General features: G+C 44.5%; 1 protein-coding gene across 3 annotated transcripts in view; it reads right to left on the bottom strand.

Moving 5' to 3' along the window:
* The window catches only part of ARMH3 (armadillo like helical domain containing 3), a 748,421-nt gene that overhangs the window by 395,343 nt on the left and 325,962 nt on the right, over positions 1-27,116 (bottom strand). For all 3 annotated transcript variants that reach the window (XM_069239576.1, XM_069239578.1, XM_069239579.1), the window contains exons 15-16: positions 1,554-1,655; positions 895-953 (exon numbers count right to left, since the gene is read on the bottom strand). In XM_069239576.1, coding sequence (XP_069095677.1) covers positions 895-953; positions 1,554-1,655 — 161 coding nt within the window. The remainder of the gene's footprint in view (positions 1-894; positions 954-1,553; positions 1,656-27,116) is intronic.

Raw genomic sequence — 27,116 nt, forward strand, 5'->3', positions numbered from 1 at the left:
CTCAATTGGCTAACACTGGCCACCAAATGCTGTGTTGGCACTCTGCATCCGTCCACCCTTGTGCCGAAAGTATTTATCTTTTACCTTATATCAAAGTTTTTGGTTCAACGCATATATAAACGCAAATGTTATTTTTCTGAATTTGTCCCGGATTTAATAACTGAGTGTGTATCATTTATTGCTTCTGTGAGTACAATAAATGCCTAATACGACTCCTTGATAAGCCTAACTGCTCGCCCACACTACCACAAATAGAGCATTAGTCCTCTCTACTTTTGCCTCTGCAGTACCAATTGGGGATCCTCCGGACTTTCCTTACAGAGTACTTCATTTTAGTGCACTATATAGAGAGACAGCTTCCTACAACCTTACTGTAAGCCAAGGAAGAACCTGAGATGGATGAATACTACATATAATTAGGGCCACTGGTATTATATGATTTTGCTGCCGCAGTGGTGGTTTCCGCATAGTAAATGATTTGCCACATATGGCACATAATTCATCATGTGCTGCATAATCTTAAGGTTTTAACAAAAAATTTATTTTCAGTCAAACAGATCAAAAGTCACTAAACATGTTGCAACAGGTGTTGCCAAGCACTAGTATGCCCTCCGCAAAGATTTACTGGTCAACCTTCTGCTGCCTTTTGTTCTATTTGGGCGTCACACAAGTACTAATCAGACAAAAGCTTTGCCCACATAGTATTGTGTGTAAAGATGACAAAATGATGCGGTAACACTATCACAAAATCTGCTGCAGTATGCCACATAATTTACATTTTCTAGCTGCATAATTTAGTCAACCGTTCTACATAATTTGGCCCCCCCATTCCACATAATTCCAATGGCCCTGTGTATAATATAAACAAAATACAGAGAGTTGCACACCACTTGCCTCTGCTATACAGGTCAGAATGATCAGACATAGTTTACCACTGTTAAGTCTGTGTTCATCTGCAAGAAAAGAAGAGAAAATGAACTCTTAAGGATTCTCAAAGCTACATACCTACCCCACATCTGAAGTCAGTGCACCGACAACAATACAGCGAGCACAATGCATGTTTAGATAAACCACACATATTGTTCATTTACAAAACTGGTCTCGTAATATTTTGCCCATAACTATATGATTAAGACCACACAAATCTTTGACGTAGACAAGCTGGACATAATCGCTGACTGTTTTCAGTGATGGAATATTTATAGAAAAACTAACTTTCTTCTATGCCCTTCTCCAAATGTACGTTTAGCATGATCACAGTGTAAATAAAAATAAGAAAAAAACAATGTATGTTGGTAACATGTGGCTCCAAGAAGGAAGATAGAAGTATGCTAGGTTAGTGCAAAATTAACAGTTTGTTCTGTTAAACTTTGAAATGTAGTGATTTAACATATAAATCAGGAAGAAAGAAAATATGAAAATATAAAGAGTGCATCAAACACAGATATCGTAAGTTGATTCAAGAGGCAACCAAAGTTCAGTACTGTATACATCTTCATTGCCAAGATTCTCAAGAAAGCCCAATATAACAGGCCTTGTTGCAACCAACTTACCTTTTGTGTCTTGCATGACAATGGAACTGTACTTCAGGAAGGTTATCAGTAAGTTGCTGGACTGCACATCAGCATCCAAAGGGAGCTCAGCAGAAATCATTACTGTAAAAGAGCAGATAAAAAGGGAGATTACAGCAAAGCAGATATTTACTCCTTACAAATTAGATTATTTTCTACAGTACCTTTTTTCATATTTCCGTTTCAATTGAGAACTATTACCAGGAGCATGCTTGTTGCCTACTTGCCCTGGACACTTTCCTGTGAAAAAGGCACAAAATCGAACGTTTTCCAGAATGGTTCTGATGAAAAGGATAATCTGAGGAGTCAGATATGACTATGGCATGTTTACAGTGAATCTCAGAGATAACAGGAAGTTCGCCAGTGTCTGGAGGTGTTTGGTAACTGCTTGTGGTGAGCCCATCCAGTTTTCAAGGTAGGGGAAGACTGGCACCACTGACCTCTGAAGGTGTGCTGTCACAACTGCCATCACTTTTGTGAACACATGAGGGGCACTGGGGAGACCAAAGAGGAGCAAAGGCTCCTGTTCCTCCACAAACCACAAGTAGTGCCGATGGGACTGCAGGACGGATATGTGAAAATAGACATACTGAAGGTCCAACACTACCACTCAGTTTTCAGTGTCGAGGACAGACAAGACCTGGACGGGGGTAAAAATGTTGATCTTCTCCTTTTAAGGGAGACTTTGAGGTGCCGCAGATCTAGAATAGGCCGAAGACCTTCGTCCTTATTGGGCACAAGGAAGTAGCAGGAATAACAACCAGGTCCTACTTCCGGCACTTTTACCCTCTCAACAGCCCCTCTGACCAAAAGGGCTTACACTTCCTGCCTCACAGCTGGTGAGAGAGTCCTCAATCAGTCACTGGGTGGTTCCTTGAAGGTGCTGCAGGGAAGAAAGGAATGAAAGAGGGTAAGGCATAACCTTTATGGACAATACAGGACCTACCTTTCAGACGTAATCGCTTGCCACCCCGAAAAGAATTGGTAGATTCAGCCTCTTATTGGGTAGCTGCGGCCCCACAGCAAATTGTGAACTTGGACGCATCAAAAACCATCTTGAGTCACTGGCAAAAAGACAGGGCAAAGGTCTTCTGGAACACCAGGGAGGAATTCTGCGATCAAGTCCCAAAGGGCATGAGTATAATGGCCCAACAAACAATAGGCATTGATCGATCACAGGGCCAAACTGGCTGATGGGGAGAGTCATTTACTGAATGTCTCCACTGGCTTTGATTCCCTATTGTGGGGAGTCATTGGAAAATTGTTGGGGTTGGTTCGGCTGGTGGAAGCCTGCACCACAAGGCTCTTCAGAAAAAGGTGCTGCAACAAAAGGGCTCAGTCGCCTGGAGCAGGGCGCTGGCGCCTAGTGATTTGTCTGTTAACTGGAAGGACAGTAAAAGGTTTAGCCCAAATCCCTAGGAGGGTACCTCTCAGGGCCTCATTGAACTGGAGGAGGGGCTCAGAAGTAGTGTGGCCCAGTTGTAGGACATTAGTCAACACGTTGGTTTTCAACTCTATGGTAAGGAGTTGGATATTAAGAGCTTCAGCTGCCCTACGCATTACCACAGCGTAGGAGGCAGATTCTTCACTGGAGGGGTCAGGAAAAGAAAACAAAAGAGCTGTCTCTGGGGAGGTATCGAGCCCACTACTGTCCTGCAAGTCCTCAAAACAATTTTCCTCAGCAGAGGGCTAAGTAAACTCCTCACCTTCGTCTTAGTTGCTGTCAGAGTCAGTGCTGAAGAGAAAATGCAATGAATGCTACCTACCATGTGCAAGTTCGAGTGCAGGAACTAGTGTCTTGTTCAGATTTCATGTGCAACGTTGATTCAGCATCAAAGAGGAAAATCTGAGGTGAGGTTGGTGTCGACATACCCAAGCCTGGGTTTGAGCACTGGGGGGCAGGTCAGAACTGGGAATGAGGGCAGAGGTAGCTCAGAGGGTTCTGTTGATGTCAAGGGCAAATCCGCTGGCGGTAGCCCAGGAGCAAGATCGCTCAGCTCTGTGGGGCCCAAAGACATGCCAGAGTGAATCAGTAAAGACATGAAGAGTCAGAACATAGATGCACGAACCTCTTCAATCTTGTGTAGCATGACTGAAGGCCCCAGAAATTCAGTTTTTCCAGAACCAGCTGCAGAATTGACTCTGAAGTTGGCTGACTTCGATATTGGGAGCCAGGTGGTTGGTGCGGCCCTTGCGCTTCATGGGGAGGGGGAGTAGGAGTGGAAATGGCACAAAGGAATGGAATTGCATTTCAACTTCTTATGTTTTTTTTGGTTACTGGAGCACAATGAGGACCGACCTTCAGAGCCCCGTGTTGACTCTGGGAACAGGACTCCCGACAATGCTTCTTTTTGTGCTTGGCAACATACAGTTTTATCTCTCATCCCCGGCTAGCTTTCCGGTTCATTGACATGCAGTCTCTACATGTCTTGGAGTAATGGCCTGGTGGAGATCTATCACAGACATCTGCTTACGACAGTCCTTACAGGGTTTAAAACCAGTTACTTAGGGGTTGCCATGCCTTGCACACTGAAAACATTTTGAGAAGAAAAATCGAGGTAGGGTCTCTGAGAGACGAGAATAAGTTCCAGATCCGCATCTTGTGGTGCAGAAAGAATGGAACTGACATCAGCAGGCAGGAGTGATGTCTACTTAGCCCCACATGTCACTTCTGGAGAGCAACAGCGTCAGTGAGGAACCACACTGTGCCACCTTCCAATGAGCAGAGGTACTATGGAAAAGTTTCTGGATCCAGTGTGATGCCTAGCGAATATTCAAAAGGTGAGGAATTCCCAGCTAGAAGACTATCACAATGGGGGTTTTGTGGTTATTACAAGATTTGACCCTTCCTTATCTTTGTGCCACAAAGGATTTATTTGCTTTTAAACATGATCTTATGACCTGGCTTTTAATTTGGCTTATCAATAACAGGGTCAGTAGGATGATGGTGACTCTACTAGTGCCCAGACACTGACTGAATACCTGTTGCACTTTATAGATCTCTGTTATGGATTGATTGATTGATTGATTGATTTGCTCTTGGGCTTAGTTTTTCACTTACCCAAGGACTAGGACCTAGAATGGGAACATGTCTTAAAGTGGGAATAGATAATAATTTGGAGTGGGCCAGTTTTTTGGGTTAAGCGAAGTAGAACTTTGCCTCCAGATCCCTGATGGCCTTCAGCAAGAATTTGCTGCATGACTTCAAATTATTTTGGCTCCGAGACACCATACACTGATGCCATGTGGGTTGCAACCTAAGTCTGCTTCACATGAGGAGCAAGGTCAAGACTGATTTGCATATGGCTGGGTCACAACTGGGGTGGCGTGGTGAGCAAACAATAATGATGGATTAAACCCAATCTGTGATTGGGGGTGAACCTTTGATTTGTTTAGCATTCCATCCATCATCTTTTCTTTCTACTTTTGCCACCCTAAGTGGGAACGGAATGCCCAGACGTGCCTCCTATGCTCACTGTGCCACTGGATTCAAGCAAGCCTAGCTGATGAGGGGTGATACCCTGTAACCAGTCCCAGGATGCTTGTTTCCAGTCCAGGGAGGACCTGGCCTGGCAGTTCAGACTTGACTGTTCCCATGTAGAGCAGGGTCAAAACTGATTTACATATGGCTGGGTCCAAACTGGGGTGTTGTGTTGAGCAAAAGAACGATGGATTAAACCCAGATCTGTGACGGGGGTGAATGTTTGATTTGTTCAGCATCCAGTCCATAATTTGTTCTTCCTGCAGGTGTGGCATGGCTTGACGCCTTTAGTCTGCAGGGAGACATTGCCTGCCACACTGTCACATGAAAAGTTGTTTTAGAAATCAATAAAGAACCACCTAAGTTAGGAAGTGCATTTCTGACTCCAATTCAAAGGGGGTGGAAAAGGGAACTGACATCAGGATGCAGGGGAAGTGTCTATATATGGTTCTGTGCTTTCACTTTTGCAGGTGGGAAAAAACAATGCGAAGTCTGAAGGAGCCATTTTCTGTGAATGGGAGCATTTGCTAAAAAGTTTCTGGATCCAGTCTAGCACCTGGGGGAATTCACCAGGGAGGAATCTATTTAGAAATATCCAACAAAAAGGACACATTAGCATGACCAATCATAATAAAATACAAAACGAACAGCGTGTCATCTGTTTATTACTTGGCTACATAAAGTACGTCAGATAAGGCTGTGTACGTAACATGATTTGTTATGATGAAATATTTAATCACTGATATTTTTTATTACCACTGCTAACTAAAGTACACTATGAAACTGTATGTTTATTCTGCTACAGCCATGCATTTATTTACAAGTATGTTATAAAACCTAAACGGTAGATACATTTGAGCAATACGTGTCACTTAAGTTGTTGTGGTAATGAACGTTTGTTGCACAAAAAGCTGATAGCTGTCGATGTTCATGTAACTACACTATTGAGAAAAAAGGTGGAGTAATCACTAAATAGAAAACATGTGCAAATGTGGTCAGTTTGAAAAGTGTCCTTTAGCACACGTGGGCAACCTGAAGTAGATATACGAATAACCACGCTGCCTAAATACTCCATACAAATGAGCACACCCTTCTCCAGTTACACTAGAGTCACAATACACAAAAGCACAGAGGAAAAAGGGATTGACAGTTCTACATGAAATCGATCGCTATCAAACAAGTCACATCTCAAGCCATATTGAAATTTGTAAAAAGATCAACAAACGTTTTCATTAGATTATTTTAATCTTCAGTCAAGACTTTATTTGCATATCAAGATCTGGGAAATGCTCTGGTACAAAATATGCAAAATAAAAACATGCTCCAATTAAATATATATAAGTCAACTGTTAACGAAACAGAAATGGGAGGAAAGGATTCTATGTGCTTAACAGCATGGGAATTAGTAAAAATGGAATAGGCTTGGAAAGTAATGGAAGAAGAGAGTGAAGGCAACTGATGACACATTTGCATCCACTGAATGGAGTTTTTGAATGGTTGTTTTTTTAGGGTAGAGCGCGCAAGTGCTCTAGGCTGCTGTAATCTGTCTGTGGGCTTTTAACCATGCCCTCTGCACGCCCATCAGTTTCGTTGGTGCGTGGTCTTGCCTTTTTAAAAAATCGCTTGGTTTCATTTGTGAAAGGCATGCATCAGTCATGCCTTTTCCGGTGTTTAGCCCTCAAGTGCACCGGCCAACTACTGAAAACATAAGAGGCTCCATGTTTTCCACATGGTTTCTGGACGACTTTTTCTTTCCTATGCAGTGCAACCTCACTGGGCAGTAGTTGAGCGCCATAGACCTTGTTGCATGGATAATTGCATACTTGCTGATACGTTTGACCTGGAGTGAACATCTGTTTCTTTTTGTGTGCTCCTTCACGTTCATTACGTGGCCCTTTAAATCGGCTTACTTATGTACAATTGTATTACTTTTCATTTCCAATTTATGTTGTAAGAATAGTCTGGTTAAGACTTCACAACGCTAGTAGCTCTAAGTCGAGCAAATACAAGACCCACTTCATTGCAAATGCTTGTTAGCGTTGTCCTCACACCTAGGTAGGGGGGAATTATGATGCACGAGAAAGTGGAAGGCTGGATTTCCAGTGCACTGTAAAGCCTATTAGACAATTGATAGAGTTATTGCAGCACCTGTAAGGACAGTAGACATAGCTGCGCTACCTCTCGCAAAATAGGACCAGTACCAGTTCCCATTCAGGGGGTCTTTGTGAGCCTGTTTATACAGTTATCAGAGCATTACTTACCTTCGGCAACAGCTTTTCTGGTATAGGCTGTATGTAACTGCAGATTTCTTACATTAGAATATATCGCAGGCATGAGACTGGATCTGGAAAATCGTAAGCAGTACTTTTGTGCGTTATTAGGTGGTGATGACAGCTCCACATTGGCATTGTCTGTATCAGAAGTGAGGTCGACAGTGACAAATTCCACACCCAGAGATGCGGAACCATGTCACAACATGTATTACCAGTGTGCTGTGTCTAAGAGGACCTTCCTCATGAGGAAGTGCAGTTTGTAGTGTGAGGAGGGAGGGTCGGTAAGGAATCTGCGCAGTTAGAGTCTCTACCAGAAAAGCCATTATCAAAGGTAAATAACTTGCCTTCCTGAAATAGACTTCACAGATTCCTTACCTTAGACTAGACACCACAGCAATCACTTCCACGGCAGAGGGCTTGCGAACTGACAAGTCTCGCAGGACCGAGCAGGCAAAAAGCCCCTCTAAATCGACCTGACCATCCAGACAGTAGTGCTTCATTAACAAGAGTGGCACCCACGCAGCTGCCTGGCAAATATCCAGGATTAGAACGTATACTCTACCACAATAGTTGCAGCCTTGGCTCTAGTGGAGTGGACCCTCAAACCTTCTGGAGGCTGCTTCTTAACTAATGCATAGCAGATCTTAATGCGGAGTACAATCCATTGAGACATGGTCCCCTTTTGCACAGCTCTACCCTTCTTTGCTCCAGTGAATCCAATTAAACAATGATTGTCCAGTTGCTGATCCTTGGTACGATTCATATAAAAACGAATGGTCTTCTACGGATCAAACAACAAAGCTTCTCCTCTCCCTTAGAAGGTGTGGGGGAGCAAAGGATGCTGGAATGGCGATCGCTGAACAGACAAGGAAGGGGGTCACCACCCTAGGTAGAAAGCAGGCACACATTCTGAGATTCAGTTTGTCCTGAAAGAATACAGTGTACAGTGGTTGAACGGAGAGAGCCTGAAGCCCCCTCACCATCTGGTCCGATGGTATGCCCATCAAGAAGACCGTTTTGAGAGTCAAAAGCCTGAGAAGAGAGCTGAGTATGGGCTCAAAAGCGGAACCCGTGAAGAAGGTCAGGACCAGTTTCAAGTCTCAGTGGGGCATAATGAAAGGAGAAGGGGGAAACCTGCCCTGCAAACCTTTCAGAAACTGAGGTGACTTAAACAGGGATGGCTGATCCTCCAACCTCAAAAAAGTTGAGATAACCACCAAATAACTATTTACAGTGGCCAACGCCAGGCCCTTCCAGGCCCATGATAACATAAACACAAACACTTCAGACAGATGTGAATGAAATGGGTCAGTACACTTGTTTGAATACCAGCCACAAATATGCCTCAACAGCAGGCATATACAGACTTTGTTGATGGACGCCTAGCTGCCAGAATAACTTTTTTGTCAACCTTGGGAGAAAGGTCAAAAGCACTCAGCTGTCACTGCTCAATCTCCAAGCATGGAAGTTGAGCATGTGCAGGTTGTGCAGCAAGACCTGACCCTGCTGCTGTGATAAAAGATCCTCTTAAAAAGGCAGCCTGATTGGGGGACAGACACTCAGCCCCAGAGTTCTGGATATCAGTGTCTCTATGCACAGTCTGGAGCCACTAGAATGACTTGGGCCCAGTCGGTCTTGAGCATCTTGCGGGCTTGGGCAGGAGTGATATTGGTGGAAAAGCATATAGGTGTCCCACATTCCACTCCAAGTGGAATGTGTCTCTTATTGAGAGCCACTTTGGAAACTGTAATGCTGACACTGCTCATTCTTGGTAGTGATGAATAGATCAAACCAAGGTTCTCCCCATTCTTAGCAGAGACCTTGCACCATCTCTGGGTGTAAACTCCATTTGTGGTCTGCAAGGCATTGAAGGCTAAGTTTCATTCCTGTGCGTTAAGGGATTCCAGGACCAGGAAGACGTTCCAGTCATTTCCAGAGGCACAAGGGCTCCTTGCACAGTGTCTATGAGCCCACCCTCCTCTGCTTGTTGCAATACCCATGGCGGTGGTGTTATCCATGAACATGTGAACCAGCCTCCCTTTGATGGGAGGCAGGAAGGCTTTCAGTGCCAAGCGGATGACTCACAACTCCAACAAAATGATGTGGAGGAGGGTTTCTGCTGGACACCAGAGACCTCTGAGCACCACATTTTCCTCCTGGCTACCCCTAGAAGTGATGCATCTGTAACCACTGTCAGCTATGGGAGGGGGAGTGATAGTGGTCTGCCACTGACCAGATCTCAGTTCAATTGCCACCATTACAGATCTCTTGCAGTCTTTTCTGAAATCTGGACTCTGTCGGAAAGTTTCTCCTTATGTTACTAGGACTTTAGATCCCACTGCACAGCCTGCATATGTCATTACAAACACAACACAGTAGGACCTGAGACCTAGTAGCTTCAGAGCCAGTCTCACAGAAATCCAGGTCTGAAGCTGAAACATTGGGATCATAGCCCAAATGTCCCGGACTCTGCACTGGAGGAAAGGCACAAAACGGTCCAGAATTGCTCAGATAAAAGGGAACATATGGGAAGGAGTCAGTGTGACTTCCACATGTTGATAATGAACCCCAACAAAAGAAAAAGGTTTGCCGTAGTCTGGAATTTGGCGATGACCACCTGCTGCAAGCCCGCCTTCAACAGTCAATTGTCCAGGTAGGAGGACGCAAGTATCCCCAACCACTGGAGTTGAACAGCAACCACTGCCATCACTTCTTTCATGAACACCCAAGGAGCGCTGGTGAGGCCAAATGGCAACACAGCAAAATGAAAGTGCTCGGATCCCACTACGAACTGCAGGTCACATATATGGACCTGCAAGACAGGGGGCGTGTCCTTCCGTAGAAAGGCAGTGACAGTGCAAAGATCCAGAATAGGACGAGATTACCATCCTTTTTCTGCACGGGAAAGTGGCAGAAGTAACAACCATTGTCTACTTCTGGTGTCAGAACCCTCTTGATGACTCCTATGGCCAAAGAAGCCCGCACTTCGAGGTGCAACAAGGACAGATGATCCTACGACAACTGTCTGCAAGCACTGCATCTAAGAACCACTGTAGACCACCTGTTGCCCTGCCAATAAAGTCAATGGTGCCCAATCCACCCTGTATTGTGAATTTTGCCGTATTCCGGCCATCAGTGATGGCCTGGGTAAGAATTGCTCAGGCTTCGTCAGGGACCACGGGGAGCACCTGTGCCACTGAAACATACACCGTGTGGGAATAGCATCCCAGAAGAGAAGCGATATTGACTGATCCCAGGGCCAAGCTGGTGGAGGAAAATATATCTTTGCAGAACATGTCCAGCCTCGTGGACTCTGTCTAGAGGGCTGTGGGGAAAGCCCCTGGATTGACCCTTGCTGAGGGTGCCTGCACCCCCAAACTCTCAGGAGTGGGACACTGGGTCAAAAACATGGGATCCCTGGAGCAGTGTGATGGCGGCGGCCACTTTGTGGTTTACTGGGACCCTAGAACAGGGCTTGGACCAGGACCCTAGGAGGACATCCGTAAGGCCATCATTAAATAGAAGCATGAGTTATGAGCTCATCTGTCCTGGCTGGAGGGCCTCCTTCAACAAGTTAGCTTTCACTCCCACCACTAGAAGCTGGGGGTTAATAGTGTCAGACACCTGTCTGATTACTTTCGCAAACAATGTGGTCTCGTTGGTGGCCGGGTCAGAAGGAGAGGCTAAACTAGTGTCAGGAGAGATGGCTAGCCCAGCTCTCATACCAGTTTACCAGTTCCCCTTAGGGGAAATCTTTAGCTATATCATTGGTGGGGTCAAAGACCCCATACTCTGCCTCCTCATCAATTTCTCCTATGTCAGGACAGAAAGACTGCCCAGGTGGCGCCAGTCTCAATGTCGCACAGAATGTATGCAGTGCCATCTCGGAGTCAGCAGGGACTTGATCGTTACGCTGCGTTGGTGCCATTGGATCGACAAATGTCGTGCAGCCGGTGTGCTGTGTTCTGCTTTTCTGCCCTTATCTCATAACCGAGCTTACAGAACCTCTCTGGAATGCACTTCTAAGTTTAAAGAAGACATTTATTGTTATTATTTCTTCACCGCAAGGTTGTTGAGAGACGAAATTAGTAGATTGGAAGCACACGTTCAAAAGTAGTCGCAGCAATGAAAGCAAAATATATCAAAGTACTTCTCAGTTGCAATGTACACAGCAAATATATGTGATTATAGCATAACTTCAAAGCAAAGCATAAAAGTCCAAATTCATCACCGTATGGGCAAGGCTGTAGGGACTATATTCAGCTTCATCTTTCTGGGGTCTGCAAGTTGATGACTCCGGTCAACTGCGAGAAAGAGATTTTCTACCCAAATGGGAGACAGGCAACTGACGTCTACATTCCTGTCTGAAGTCAAGCAGATTCAATCTACCCCTGCTGCAGTCCAGAGTCATCCTTAAAAGCAAACTCAGGGTGAGACCCGAAGAACCCTGGAGAGTGGCCAATTCTCCCGAGCTCCCTCGCTCTCGGACTGGATTGCGAAGTAAACACAATCTACATGCTCTTATCAGCTAAGGTCTGGTGTGAAGAAAACAGCTTGGTCCATCTTGTGGAAAAACAGAGCTTGGAAAAACACAGCTCATCTGCAATGTCTAAACCCACGTTAAAGCCAATCGGCAGCTAACCTAAACATCAAATGTAATGTCTAATGTCATGTCAAAGCCAATAGGCAGCTAAACTGAATACAGAATGTAATGGCTAATGCCATGTCAAAGCCAATAGGCAGCTAAACTGAACAAAACATATAGGGGGTCATTCTGACCTTGGCGGGCGGCGGAGGCCGCCCGCCAAAGTCCCGCCGTCAGAATACCGCTGCGCGGTCAGAAGACCGCCGCAGTAATTCTGAGTTTCCCGCTGGGCTGGCGGGCGACCGCCAGAAGGCCGCCCGCCAGCCCAGCGGGAAACCCCCTTCCATGAGGATGCCGGCTCCGAATGGCGCCGGAGGAGTGGAAGGGGTGCGACAGGTGCAGTTGCACCCGTCGCGATTTTCAGTGTCTGCTTGGCAGACACTGAAAATCTTGGTGGGGCCCTGTTAGGGGGCCCCTGCAGTGCCCATGCCAGTGGCATGGGCACTGCAGGGGCCCCCAGGGGCCCCGCGACACCTGTTACCGCCAGCCAGGTTCTGGCGGTCAAAACCGCCAGAGCCAGGCTGGCGGTAAGGGGGTCGGAATCCCCATGGCGGCGCTGCCTGCAGCGCCGCCATGGAGGATTCCCCAGGGCAGCGGGAAACCGCCGGGACACCGCCGGTTTTCCGTTTCTGACCGCGGCGCTACCGCCAGGGTCAGAATGACCCCCATAATGTGCTACTGGTGAACATTGAGCAATTAATATGCGCAATGGTGAAACACAAACTCATTGGTCAAACACAATTAATAGCATCACATGCTGGTAGGGACCAAGGCATGTCTGGATCCTAAGCTGGATCCGGAAGGTCAGCCGGTGTGCTGCTAGGCACCCAGGCCTGTACGGATCCTAAGCTAGATCCGGAAGGTCCTACCCTACCGGCATCTGGGGAGAACCTGCTGACGGTAACCCAGTTTGGATACCTGACTCTATGGGGCCCAAAGGCATTTCAGAGGAAGCTAGTTGTCCAAAGATGCGAGACATAACTATATAAGAATCCTGAAGTTGAACAGGAGTTGCTTAGGTGACAAGGATGTCCAGGAACTGCAGAGACAAAATCAGCACCACAGGAGGCTGTGGGAGCAGCATCCCGAGGCATATGGGAGGTCTGGAACTACATTTGGGGATTTAGAGCGCAGGGAAGTTGAATTGCAGTTTGACTTCTTTTTCTTCTTGGTCTTACGCCACAAAGAGTTTGATGCCGCTGAAGACTTGCTGAGGAACTACTCTGAGAGCGGGCACCGCAGGACCGAGCGCTCCTCATGAGCGAGAACAAAGTGGAGACTTTCAACATCACGCTGCAACAACCTTTCATTTGATCACCTTCGGGTCCATCAATTGGCAGTCCAAGCAAGCCTTGGAGTCATGGCCCGACTCAAGAAACCATGAGCAAACTAAGTGGGGAATTTCTCACAAATACCCATCTGTGTCATTCCCCATGTTTGAAACCCATAGGTTTCTCAGGGGTTATCATTTCCTACACAGTGGAAACAGTAGAAAGAAAAGGCTTGACAAAAGTCAAGAAAAACTTGACAAAAGTCGGGAGAGGTAGCTCTCCGGATCTTCTACTATTAGAGGTCTGAAAGGAGCTGATGCCAGGGTGGTGCCTAAATAGACACTACACATGTCACATCCAGCATGGACAATGTCGACTCAGAGCCACCAACGCCATCCATCAGTATGCAGAGGTACTGCTTAAGATTTTTTTTAACCAGGCTGATACCTGGCAAATATTCTAGGGTAAGAAATCTGCAGTTAGAAATCTCATACATAATTATCCATCTACTATTTTATCACCTGCTTCCAGTTCCAAACTACAGATACTTCCAAAAACAGCTGGTAATAAATAATTCCTTCAATTGTCTCACATAGAAAGAAAACTCTCATTAGATGAAAAATTAAGAATTCATTTTATGCTCTAATGGAAGAGGATACAGATAAAAGGCAGGGAAAATGATATTTGGGACAATGAGACCCTTTTTCAGAAAAAAGAAAGGCTGAATCCTCAATTCAACCTTATCAGGGTGATACAACTTTTATGCAGTTTTGTTTCGCTAAAACAGCCTGTAGTGTCCTCTCCCTGCAGCTATGGTGGCAATCATAAAAAACTGCTTAAAAATCAATAAAAACTTATAAAAGCAAGAGGTTGCAGAAAGATCAATGGAATGTGCTGCTCTAAGGATTTACATCTTTCTGTATGACTTCTCAGTAAGATGTCTCTAGTAACCTGAATACAGGAATTTCCACAGAAAGGTACAGCTCTATAAGGTTCAGGAATCATGCAAGTTTGCCAAATTAAAATGACCAATGCCCAGCACTGTTCAATTGTTCTTATCACTCAGGATACACCGATTAAAGATTGCAGACATACTGTAGAGGACATGACAAATCCAAGCTGAACTCATCCTTTAATGATCCCACTTGAGAAAAGTCAATCAAGCAATAAATCACACACTTCCAGTTCATACTGGTGACAAATTTGCTACTTGAGTGAACAACCCTATCAGTGACCATCTTCATAAGAACCTGGACTCCTTACCACCAGCAGAGAGCACCTTGCTAAGCACATCTGAGTTCATATAAACCACAACTGCTAAACGGGTTGCTAACAAAATCACCCATTTGATCTGTGCACCAAACTATAGCTCCATACTGGTCTGCAAATGCTACTAGATGGTAAGTGGCACTCATGTTACTAAAGAGTGTAGCCATCATGTTTTCTATTAGAACTTTCAGCTGACTAGCACAAGATGGATGAAAATCAACATTAAGCATACAGTTATAAGGATCCTTTGTGCGCATCTCGTAACCCACCTTACAACCACAACACAACAGGTACATTATGAGAGTTGGTATGGCCAGAGGCGCTATGTAACGTGTAGACTGTTGTGTGCAAAAAGGTCATGTGGTCGAGCCAACAACTCTGTAAAATTGTTGTGTTGCCAGGTGAGTGAGCCTTTTATTGGGAATAATAAGTTCACCATGAGATTTGAGAATCCTGTTAAAGTTCTACAAGGATTTTGGCAGCAATTTTAGAGTGCTCCCTATATAAAAGAGCCTCAAACAACCTGCCTTTCCTGTTATTCAGAGGGCAAGCATTTGGGTTCTTGAGATTGCCAGTGCCAGCAGAGTTCATGAGTGAGCAAGAACATCTTCTGAACGGTGGCGATAGTGGTGTTGGGCTGCTGCAGCTTTATTTCTCATTCTGGTAGATTCTAATTTTGGTGTATTATTCAAAAGACTGACCAAGTTAGGGCCCCACTCCATGAAGAATTGTAGAATGTTTTTTGAGGCTTTGTACCTGTGAGGAATCTAGCATTGACTAGAACAGATTGATACCCAGTGGTGACAATCACAGTTTAAAGAACAGAAGAGAAAATAAGTACTGTTTGCACCTGTGGAGGGACAGACAATTATGTTATACAAAGCAGAGTGTTTGTACTACACATTGAGACATGCATAAGAAAATGAACAGAAAGAATATCCACCTGTGAAGAAGCAATCCAGAGTTCAATATTCAAATTTATAAGGCTATTGATACTTTAAGAATAGTGTAAACTGTTTTGGACAGCATGAATATATGCATATATTTAAATCATCACAGCTGTTCTCTTTAGTTGTTTGATTTGCATTCTTCTTGTGTTTAAACAATTAAAGTTCCGATTATTCATATCTCTGCACAGAATTTGTTATTATATGACTTCTCGTTCCAGATTCCTTTCTAGCTGTGTCCTATACAAAACCCTTCTCTCCACCTCATCTGGACACTACGATCCTGTGTCACTTTTGACAACAGAGTGTGTTCTGCCTGACGATGGGCTTCTGGCTGTCTATGGTTCCCCTAGATCACGAGTCTAGCAACAGTTCACAATAGACAATGTTTATGGAAAATTATTTTCTCCAGGCTTCGCAAGTACCTATTGAAAAGATAGTCCAATTGAAAAGTTTGGAAAGAAGGTTCCCAAGCTGATAAGAGATGTATGTGATATGATTGTCACTTGTGCTCACTACACCAAAAAGGGTGTCCCCAGTCGGAGAATCTGCGGATAATAACGCCCATAAAGAACTTCATGAAGTACCCTTGAGAACAGAACGGGATAAAACAAGCAGTCACTGCTCTGATTTCCCTAACAACCAAAGCTTTCCTGCAGAGATCACACCAAATGCCTTGACTTAAGTACAAGAAAAATCAAAGTAGAAAAACACAACTGAAATGACTTGCAACAGTAAGTGTGAGAAAATACGTTTACCACTATCGCTCCATCCTGATGATGGGGAGTGAGTGAGACAGAAGCCCTGCCTGTTTCAAAGGACAGCAGTAAAAAATGTTAGAAATGACCCAGAACCGGGGAAAATGTGTACATATTCAACAAAAATTCTAGGCTATGAAAAAGAAAGCTTGCCATTAGTAGATGTTGAGACAAATTTCCTTGATCAACCTCTCATAGAGGTAAGGAAAACACAGTTGTTGCTTGGGAAAATGCACCACAGCCCCTGCTTTGGAAAACACACTTGGGGAAGACTTAAGCCCATCAACAATGCTGATAATCGACCCACTTGGTTGAACATTACAAAATGATTTCAAAGATGGCCCATCATGAATGAGCAAGCATTTGTGGCGGCCACCTTTAAAGGTATGTTGTAATATCTAACCAAATCCCATTCAAAGATAGCTGCCTCAGTTTTGCATGCATCTGTGGTGGCTAGCTAGGTTAAAAAAAAACTATACTTTTCACATCCAAGTCCTATAGGCTGTGCTAATCCTTATTTCTCTTTTCTTAGCATTCCTGGCATCATGGTACCAGGAGCTCCAACTGCCTTTCTCCATGACAGACTACAAACCACACTATTTCTTTTTTGTTTACATTGGCTCCTTAAATCCTCCCCTGCTTCAAAAATGTAACATAACTTCTCCCTTCCATGCTGCCTATGCAGGAAGTGTAGAGGTTATGAGAATACTTTGATTGGTACCTTCTCTTTTTCTGCCTATTAGGGCCAGTTAGTACCTTGAGCCCAGAACAGCCAGCACTTGCTCAATAACACACCTAGTACACGCCCAAGTGTAGAGAGTCCAATGAGCCGGCTGGAACTTCAAGCCAGTTTGAGCTGGAACATTCAAAGAAGCAACGTTCTAGTTGCCATGGGGAAAGATGACAGATGGATGCTGCAAGGCACCAAGCAGAAAAGGAGGCATGACAGAGCAGAGAAGGGAAGCAGAGATGATAAATGGAGAGCAGTGAAGCAGAGAGCAAGGGCAGAGGAGCGGAGACCACAACAGGGAAACAAGGACAAGGACAGTACCATCGGACAGGAAGGTCGAGTCAGCACAGGAAGTAGCGGTGGCCACGTGGATGCCGAAGGTGGCTACAGCAGCGATACTGGAGAGGAAAGCAGTACCAGAAGAAGTGGTGAAACACAGGAGCCGCAACCAACAGCTCTTAAATCCAGTGGCCAAGAGGGGAAGGAGGACGCTCTGGGTACCACTGCCACAGCCCTCAAGGAGGGTTGTTGCCACAGGCAAGTGCCGGTTTTCCAGTTCATGCAGTTATGGAGGTGACGCATAAGGGAAGGAGCCCACAGGGAGCTAACCTGGATACTTTGGTGAGAGAGGAGCATTTAGAAACAAAGAGTATCACTCACAGGCTAGGTGATGGTTGCACATAGGAAACATTAGGATTCATGGTAACAGGCTACTGATTATATATTTTTATTGTTTACTCCGAGGGAACCCAATCCTCTTGGTGGCCCAGAACACAGAGGGGGAGAGACACCCACAGAAAGGGACATAAGACTGGGAGGGAGAGACCGGAACACTGGGGAAGACAATCTAAGGTGTAGAAACCTGAGAATAGTTACAAGACTACTCCAAAATACTAATAAAACCCTTGAAACTGTATCAAAGTGGTTGTGTGGTTTACCCTGAACCGATAACACCAGGTTTCACCTCAAGAACCTAACTACACCCACTACTTAGAATAGTTAGCTTAAACAAGGTTAATCATTCCCATCCCAGTAGGACCCAATGCAAACCTAGTAAGCATTTCCGCTGCATTCTAGAGAATCCAACCAAATATTCCAGAGGTGTATGGAAGATATGATTCCCATAAGTAGTGACTACAACACTTACAGCTGGACCTCAACATACTTTAAATATATTTTGCAACCACAGACTATGGTGGACCGATAGGTTCCTAAATAGGAGGTGCTTTTTGAAAGACGTGTCTCCCAGTGGGTTGCACCTTCATTGCTTCCAAATGAACCCCATTACATTTGTTAAATTATAGACCTATAGACTGTTACATACCTGGAAGTTCCTGGAAGCTGTGTGTGTGTGTGTGTGTGTGAGTTGCACCTCTGACGCTTCTAGGAGGACACCACGTTACCTTAACCATCCTATGGATCCAAATACTATTACATGGTAGTTTAAAAGAGGTGTCTTCCCATGGATTGTGCCTTTGCTGCTTGTAAGTAGAACACATAGGATCACATTTACCATGTGGCTCGATAGATCCTTAGTACCTAGAGGTTCATGGAAACAGAAACGTCCTGTGGCTTGCTGGTTTTTAAGAGCAGGGACTGTCTGTGGCTTGTGCCTTTGCTTCTTCTAAGTAGACCCCCAGTAATTTCTGGAAGCAGCACCTTCCCAGTATGTCATGATTCTAACACTCCCTGGGAGGAACACTCACTAGCAGACCAAGATGCAATCAGAGCTACTCACACCCAAAGATATTCCACATGCCAGATATGCCTCTGCTCAATGTGTGCATGTGTTTGCCAGGATGATCTTTAACTTGTAATCATTCTTCGCATCCCTCTCACCAATCCCTCTTGACACTACCCACGGCATTCTATCATGTCCCAGCCCTGCCTCACTGTGTCAGGTAACATTTCTCCTCCTGCTAAAAATTCAGTTCTCCTCCTAACTATCATCACCTTCTCCAACCTTGCTAATGCCCTCTTCCCCATCTAGCTTAGCTCACCTATCCTCTCTCTCATTCACTTACTTGTATCAAATATGCTCTGTTGTTTCTGACTCCAAGGTTATCTAAATCTAACCAATCCATCAGAAATGTGCAGAAATAAGAACTTTTAAAAAAAGATTGGTATTTTTAAATTCCTTTTCACTTACTTTTTTTTTGTAAATAACGTTAACATTACATATGTGAATTAGTGATATAAAGCAGAACATTCAGTGTACATTCAAATATTCAGAAAGAGAGTTTGGGAAGCCAAGACAAAATCACTGGGCACAAAAATGACTGAAAGACCCCACATCTGCAGCTTTTTTGTATTGGTACCCAATGGAGGCAGCCATCTTTACTACAGTCAATGATTCCCAGACCTTTATTTACTAGACATTCACATGCCTTAACATGCACATTTCCTGTTCCTTCATTGGAAACACGGAACCTATTGACAATGTATCTGCTGCTAAAGCTAAAATTGCAAATGTGCTAGATCCATCTATTTACATCACATTGCTCGTTCTCTATTAAAAAAGGAGCTAAAGCCACATTATCTTAATCAAAATGAGTATTTATTTCTAAAATGGCATGTTTTTGGGCTGGTTCAGCAGAAATACATCATACTGTCAATGCCGCTGCACATTTTAGGGCGTATGCATAAGGACATGGCATCAGGTAACACATTTGAATACCCCAGGAACATTTATTGAATGGGAAGCATCCAGGGTGTCTTACCAGTCTTGAACCCTAGACATTGCCAATAATACATGGAATGTCTTCATCAAGATAATGGCCTCACTTTGCCCTACACTAGAAACAGTTATGACGTAAGACTTCGAACAGATGTGAGATCAGGCACTTGGATCAGCCATGCTTAAGTAATGCTTCAAATAGTAATAGTTTTTATTTCTGTACCATGCTGTTGTGACACTAACTTGAGCACTACAACAGAGAATAAAACTAACAACAATTTCTGACTCCAAAGGTATCTGTAGGCAAAAGAGATAGCCCTGAACTTCGCATATTATTTTTACTGTCCCCAACTGCCAAGTTTTACCTTGTAGTGACGCACAGTTAAATAAATAAATAAATAAAAGCAATCCGGTCGCCCAATCTAAATCAAGGGGACAGTCGGATAGCTAATTTCCATGGCCACAACTCTGTTGAGCTATTGGAGTAAGATGATAATGGATCAGGAGTATGTCATCGACAAACTTAAGCTGTGCCCACCTTTAATTTGAAGGGGTAGACGTTGAGTTTGGTGGCGAAGGTACTTTGCGGCTGTTGCAATGGAATACCCTCTCCACCAAACTCTAAATCAGCCCCAAAGTGCTGGGGCCCAAAGTTTTTCTTAGAATGCTGCGGCTAGCACAGTCAAAGGTCGGGGTGCCTAATGCCAAGGCTGAGTAGCCTTGATTCCTCCGCTTTCCTCTTTAATCCACCAACAGAAACTTCCTGCCCCTTTACCTCACTTTTACACGTTCCTGCTTTCTCCCTTTGTCATTGTTTTTTTGTCTTTCTCTTCTTCTTTCCCCCTTGTGTGTTTTTCACTCTGTTCCTCCAAGTCAAAGTATGATGTGATAAAATAAGTATTGGCGCCCAAAAATGAGTGCTGGTGGCCCCACTTGCATCCAATCACTGTACACTGATGGGCGAGGCTCTGCTTTAGAAACCAGTGTGTCCATAATCCTCCACCAACTACTGAAGAAATGCAAAGATCGAATCCAAGGAATGTGTTTGATAAGCAACATATAAACATAAGTAGATTAAACAGGACGCTCTAAACAAATAAAAGTGTCATACAATAGCAACAAACCACTTAATTTGCCAAGGACCAACATAAATACAAAACCTGAAAAATGCTGAAGTCTATCTCATAGCAAGGAGTTACGTACACCTTTATATTAAAAGCTCGATTGAAAGTACACAGAAAACAAGACTCGTTTATGGGGTGTTTCAACTGCAGAAACGATTTTTCAAAATTTGTAAAGGGGAGGAGTCTTCCTTGAATTTTAAAAAGAACATCCTTTATTGAACACAGAAATAAATATAGGTAAGCATGCTTTCTGACAAATGTATAATGATCTGCGTGGGAAGGACCATTAGCACTGAAAACGCTGACAGCAAGAAAGCTCTAAAAAAACTCCTATGAAATGTGCAGTGTTACTGCAGCCCTTCGATATCCATGGAAACGAGACAGACCTATTCATTGAGAAGGAAAGCTTTTTATGGATGTAACATTAAAGTGACCTAAATCTTAACTTTAAAAAAAATAGGACTATTCACGTCCTGGATATCATCGTCAATGAGCTACATCAATCTATACTGTGGGGTGACTAACATTTTAGCAGAAATTATGCCTCGGCCAGGGAAGCCACTTCTAATGACAACACCCCAATTAAACAGTTTATACGTATGATTTAATCTATTATATAAGAACTGGGGGGGGTAAAAATTAGAAGTGGCAGATTGCTTTGATATGCCCGCCTTATGCCCACCTATTTTGCCCTGCTTTTGCTTGACCGGATGATTGCATTTGAATTGCTTCTATCAACTTGTGGTATCAGTTTTGCTAATGACATCAAAACTGCAGACTCTTTCTCTCTTTCTATAGTGTTAAATAAGCCACTTGAATGACAGCAGGTCGCCATCTACACTAGCAGTACAAGATGGTCACTACAGCGCAGACACTAAAAGGCTTAAAATTGAGAAGGAACTTCAAAATATTTTTGAGCATCAACGTCAATTAGCGGCAGCCAGGGACTTTGTCGTGCTTTGTATTACTGCAAAAAAGACCTCTAAAACGACCAAAATAACATTTAAATATCAGAAATCAACTTTTAAGGAAGATGTGATCAGCCTAAGCTATGAGTGCTCGCAAATATTTTCCCAAGGGCCAAAATGTTTAGTCTGGGATGTGGTCGAGTGCCAAATTGATGTCAGCAGAGTGGTGGTTGGGTGAAAAGGGGTGAGGAGTGTGGGGGCTGGCGGTAAGGTGGGTGTGAGAGAAACACAACACATACATCTGGTGACTGAACTGCATGATGTGAAACCAGAAAACCTGGGATTAATCCCAGCTTTCCCCCTTTACCAAATGTGAGTTCAGGCAATTGTTTTATTTCACTTCCCCTGCTTTTGCCTTCGTTATCACATATACGAGGCCCTCGAAACACATGACTTCAGGATGTGCATTGTACAAAACCCTGTCCTGGGTTTGACTTAATAATAAATAAATACATTTAATTAAGTGTTTGTATATCATAGGACCCCTGGCCACCCAAAGAGTGCACAACTGACTGACTTGCCTCTTAGTTCACTTTTGGCATTGTTGTAAGGGTGGAGGGAATATATGTTTCTAGCTTCACGTCTGAAAACTATCACTTTCAAACAAAACAAATCTCAATGCGTTTATATGCTCTGATGTTCTAAGGTGAAACGGTTCTGCATGTCAATGAAATGCACTTTTTGAATTTTAAGAGACTTTATCATATTTTTACACTTTTGCTGCAAGATGTTTTAAAAAATGAATATGTTCCTAAAGTTAGGTGAAGCAGGAAAGCCTAATTGCTTCCTTTATTTAACGTCAGTTATCCTTTAAACACGTGTGTCCCTGTTTATTTAACATATTTTTAATATTAGTGCTGAGTCCAGTGCTGCTATTCACCGGGGGGGGGGGGGGGGGGGAGCATGGAAGCTGCATGCAGCCGCTGGACTGTACTTTGAGTATCAATGCTCTAAGCTCATTCTGGGTTGTGGCACTGACCACTCCTAGGCTGAAGGTGAAGCCCAGGAGAGCTGTTTTTTCGGGTTGCAGGGACAGAATGAAAGAGATGGCCCTCTCCGCCGTTCATTCTCACTATCTAACATGGAACCCGCAGCTTCAGGAAACTGATATAGCATATGCACACATTGTGACAACCGCTAGCTCCCCTTCACTTGGTGTACAGAGAGAGATGCTAGCATCACTCTATTTAGGATCAGGAATGTCACGACTGAGCCCTGATAAACAGAGCAGCAAGTGACAAACAGAGACTAGCAGTGGTAGACCAGGACGATTCTGACAAAGGCACGGACAGACGGCAAGGAAAGAAGAGGAATTGCGTAGGCAGCAAGTGGATGGATCCGAAGGGCAGAGTCCCCGGGGACATGGTGGACAGGACTGCAATGCGAGGCCTAGAGAGCGAGTTATTCTAGGACCTTTATCATCTGATTGCTCAGGAGAGGCAGACTTTTACAACATGTGGTGCTCACGGGACCAATATCTTTTTTTTTTTAATTTTCAATCTAATGTTTTCTATTTGTTTGGTCAGAGCTTTTAGCAAGGCCATGAGTCAGGAGCTGCATGTGGCAAAGTGAAAAAGGCCCGATCCGCAAGAACATAATTAGCGTTTTATATCATACACGCTGCATTTGTTCTACGGGACTCCATCTGGGGCACGTAAAGAACAGAAGAGTCAATAGAGAGAGGACTTAGGTCGGAAAGGTGTCAGTATGTCTGGGAGGCTAAAGGTCAGGATAAATGGGGATTTAACCACCTAACTCTCTAAAGGGTTTGTGCACTAAAGAAATAAAGAACTGACATCGCATGAGATCAAAAGGAGTACTCTAGAGAAGAAAAAGAGGCACAGTTTGAGGCCCCAAAAACCCAAAAGCCATACTGGAGTTGGGAGGCGGGAGGGTTGGGAGAGGACGATGATGGCAAAGGGAGAGTTGTAGATCGTGAATAGACGGCAGATACCGCCTAGACCGGGGTCTGTGACTTTCTTTTACAAGAGCTACTTGAAAATCATCCTGAGCTACTAAAGAAAATGTTACTTACCTTTAATAAGACACTTTCTGATGGCTACTTTATCTAACTTCAGATTTTTCACCTGTAGAATATTCCCCAGGTTTCAGACTGGCTCTGGAAATGGCAGTGCTCCAGCTTGCAAGCTAGGTGATATTGTATGGCTCTTCGTTGTCCTCTTTCCACTACAAAAGTGACAGAGTAGAGCCACTTATAAGCATCATCCCTGCATACCGACATCAGTTTCCTGCTTGAATCTTACCATGCCTCAGAAGCTGAGCTGAGCACAGCACAAAACAATTGGCGGTACCAATGAGCAGATCTCTAAATTAGGACTGTTTTAGGTGTTATAAAGAGGCCACAAAACAACGAGATGTAAATAAAGTTAGGAATCTGTAGTTAAGCACAGTTTCCACCCGAAAGATCATTACCAAAGGCAATGGGTGTGTTCTTCTGATAGATACTTCTAACTTCAGATTCCTCACCTGTAAAAATTAAATACCAAAGCAATACCTCTCATAGTGGACAGTCTGTGGAACACGCTCACCAAAAGTCTTGCAGGACAAGAGGCCGAAATGCCTTTCCCACCAGACATGGCTTTCAAGGCAGTAGTGGTTCATGAATGTGTGCACTGATGCCCACATCACAGCCTCACAGATGTCAAGGACCGGCAGTCTGCATGCCAATGCAGTGTAGCAACCTTAGCCTTGCTGGAAAGAGGTCTCAAACCTTCCTGTGGCTGCTTTCTGGTCAACGCATAGCAGATCGTAATGCCGAGGTCTATCTACCTCAACTGAACCCTTTTCTACAAAGCCTTCCCTTCCTTTGTCACAGATAACTAAACAAAAAGCTGACTGCCCACTCAATGCTCCTTGGTGCAAACTTTGTAAAAGCTTAGGCTCCTACAGGTTACAGCCGAAGGAATCTCTCCTCCTTCCAAAGGATGAAGTGGACCACAGAACACTGGCAGTGTGATGGACTGCCCAATGTGAAAAGGAGTCAACTTCTTTGCTAAAAAAGGCCACTGTGGCTCTCAATCCAAGTTTGCCCATGAAAAGGATAGCATAGGACGGCTGCACAGAGAGAGCCTCGAGCTCTCTCACGACAAACTAAAGTGATTACAATGAGAACAACAGCTTTGAGAGTCAAAATGGGCAATGAACAGCCGTGCATGGGCTCAAAAGGAGTGGATATGAGGAACATCTGAACCAAATGAAGATTTCCTGTAGCATCACAAACTGTTTGGGTGAGAACATTGTGTCAAATGTTTACTAAAAAGCATCACAAGAGGCGATGTAACCAAAGACAGCTAGTCCAGCATACAGAAAAAGGCCGAAAGGGCAGATAAAAAACCTTTAACAGTGCTCACTGCAAGACCAGGCTGGTCCAAAGGCAAAACAATCAGTAAGAAATCCTACAGTTTGGCTTGTAAGGGGTCGGTGTTGTGGACTCCACAGCAGGCAAAAACTTCTCGCAGCGCCTGGCATAAATACTTTGTAGAGGGACTAGAATGCTAAAGTGGGAAAAAACAACACGAACCATGACAGCATTAAGAAAGGAAGGTTGTGGAACAATGAACAACAATGGAGAAGGGCTGTTAGAATTTTGCAACACAAATTATCTTGTCATAGGAAGGACTCCTTTAACCCACCGTGATATTCCCAAACTAATTTGGTGCTCACCTAGTGGCAGAGACAGAAACTGGATTGACCACCTGATAAGCAGCACCTGGAGACACTCAGTAATAGATATCAAAGTGAAATGGGGAGCTGTCGTTGACAGTGATCAACATCTAGTGACCACTCTTGTGAAGCTCAGAAAAACTGAACGCCAAACGAGAGATTCTTGTTTGCACTTGTAGTTTTAGATTGTCCTTGATCGTTTTGTAAGCAGACGCCTGACTATGAGGATGGCATCCACAACTTTAGGTGGTAAATCCACCATAGTCAACTGCTGCCTCCAATATCCACGTATGGAGGTGTAGATGGTGCAGCTTTGGGTACAGAACCTAGCCCTGCTGCTATGACTGAAGATCATTCTGAAACAGTAGACTGATTAAAGGACAGCTGCTTATGCCTAGAATTTAAGAGTAACACACTCCCCTGGCAGAATCTGGAGCCACAAGCTGACTTGGGCCCAGACATACCTGATCTTCTTCAGACCTTGGGCAGGAGAGTCAGTGGTGGAAAGGTGTTCGGGATGCATCTCTTAGAAACAGCATTCTTAGGCACTCCAACACACAAAAGGATTGACACTGAGTGTTCTTGACGGTGGCAAAAAGAGCCAGCCAGCGTTCTGCCCACTATGGAAAAATGCCTTGCGCCACTCCAGGATGCAACCGCCATTCATGATCCACCAGGTTTTTCCCATTGAACTTGGCTGCCTTGGCTTTTAAAGACCCATCTTGTGGTTCATGGGCTTGGAGACATTCTGATGCTCCAGCCAACTCCAGAGGCGTTAACGCCTCTTGAACAGGTCCCAGGACCCCAGTATGGCCTACTTGTTATAGTCCCATGTGGCAGTTGTGATTTCAATGAGAACCTGCATGAGCTTTCATTGACGGCAACAGGAAGGCCTTCAATGCCAGTTGTACGGCCACAGCTCCAATAGATGTATGTTGAGCTGTGTTTCTGCTGGATACCAAAGTCCTCTAATCTGCACCTCCACCAGATGAGCTCCCTAGCCCAGCAGTGATGCATCCATCACCACCATCAGCTCTGGGTGGAGAAGGGAGACAGGTTTGCTGGCAGTCATGTTGCAGTTGAGCAGCCACCACTGAAGATCTTCTCTGAAACCTGAATGACATCAGGCGGGTTTCTTTGGTGTTGGGCCCACTGAGACTTCAGATCCCATAGAAGAGTCCAAATATACCACCTGGTAAAGTGGACAATCTGGATGCCCAAGATCAGGAGCCCAAGAAGGTTCAGAGTGCTCTCATCAAGATCCTGGAACAAGGCTGAAACATTAGGTTCACAGCCCACATGTCTTGGGACTCGTTACGGCAAAGGAAAGCCCCTGAACTGCACCATGTCTAGAACAGCTTCTGTAAAATGAAGCCTCTGCAAAGGAACCAGGTGTGACTTTAGCTCGTTGATCATCAGCCCAGATGACATCAGGCGGTTTGCAGTTGGCTGACAGTGGTCTACAAATGACTGGCGAGAGTCAATCATCGGGGTATGGGAAGACTGGAATCAACAACCTTTGAAGGTGGAGAGTGACCACAGCCATAACTTTTGTGAACATATGAGGGGAACTGATAAGGATGACAGAGAGCACAGCAAACTGAACATTCTCATGGCTGACCTTGAACCGCAGATAATGTCTGTGGGACAGCAGGATGGACACATGAAAGTTCGGGTTCTTTAAGTCCAATGTGCCCATCCAGTTGCCGCATTCAGGG

This window comes from Pleurodeles waltl, chromosome 6 (assembly GCF_031143425.1).
Source record: "Pleurodeles waltl isolate 20211129_DDA chromosome 6, aPleWal1.hap1.20221129, whole genome shotgun sequence".
NCBI lineage: Eukaryota > Metazoa > Chordata > Amphibia > Caudata > Salamandridae > Pleurodeles > Pleurodeles waltl.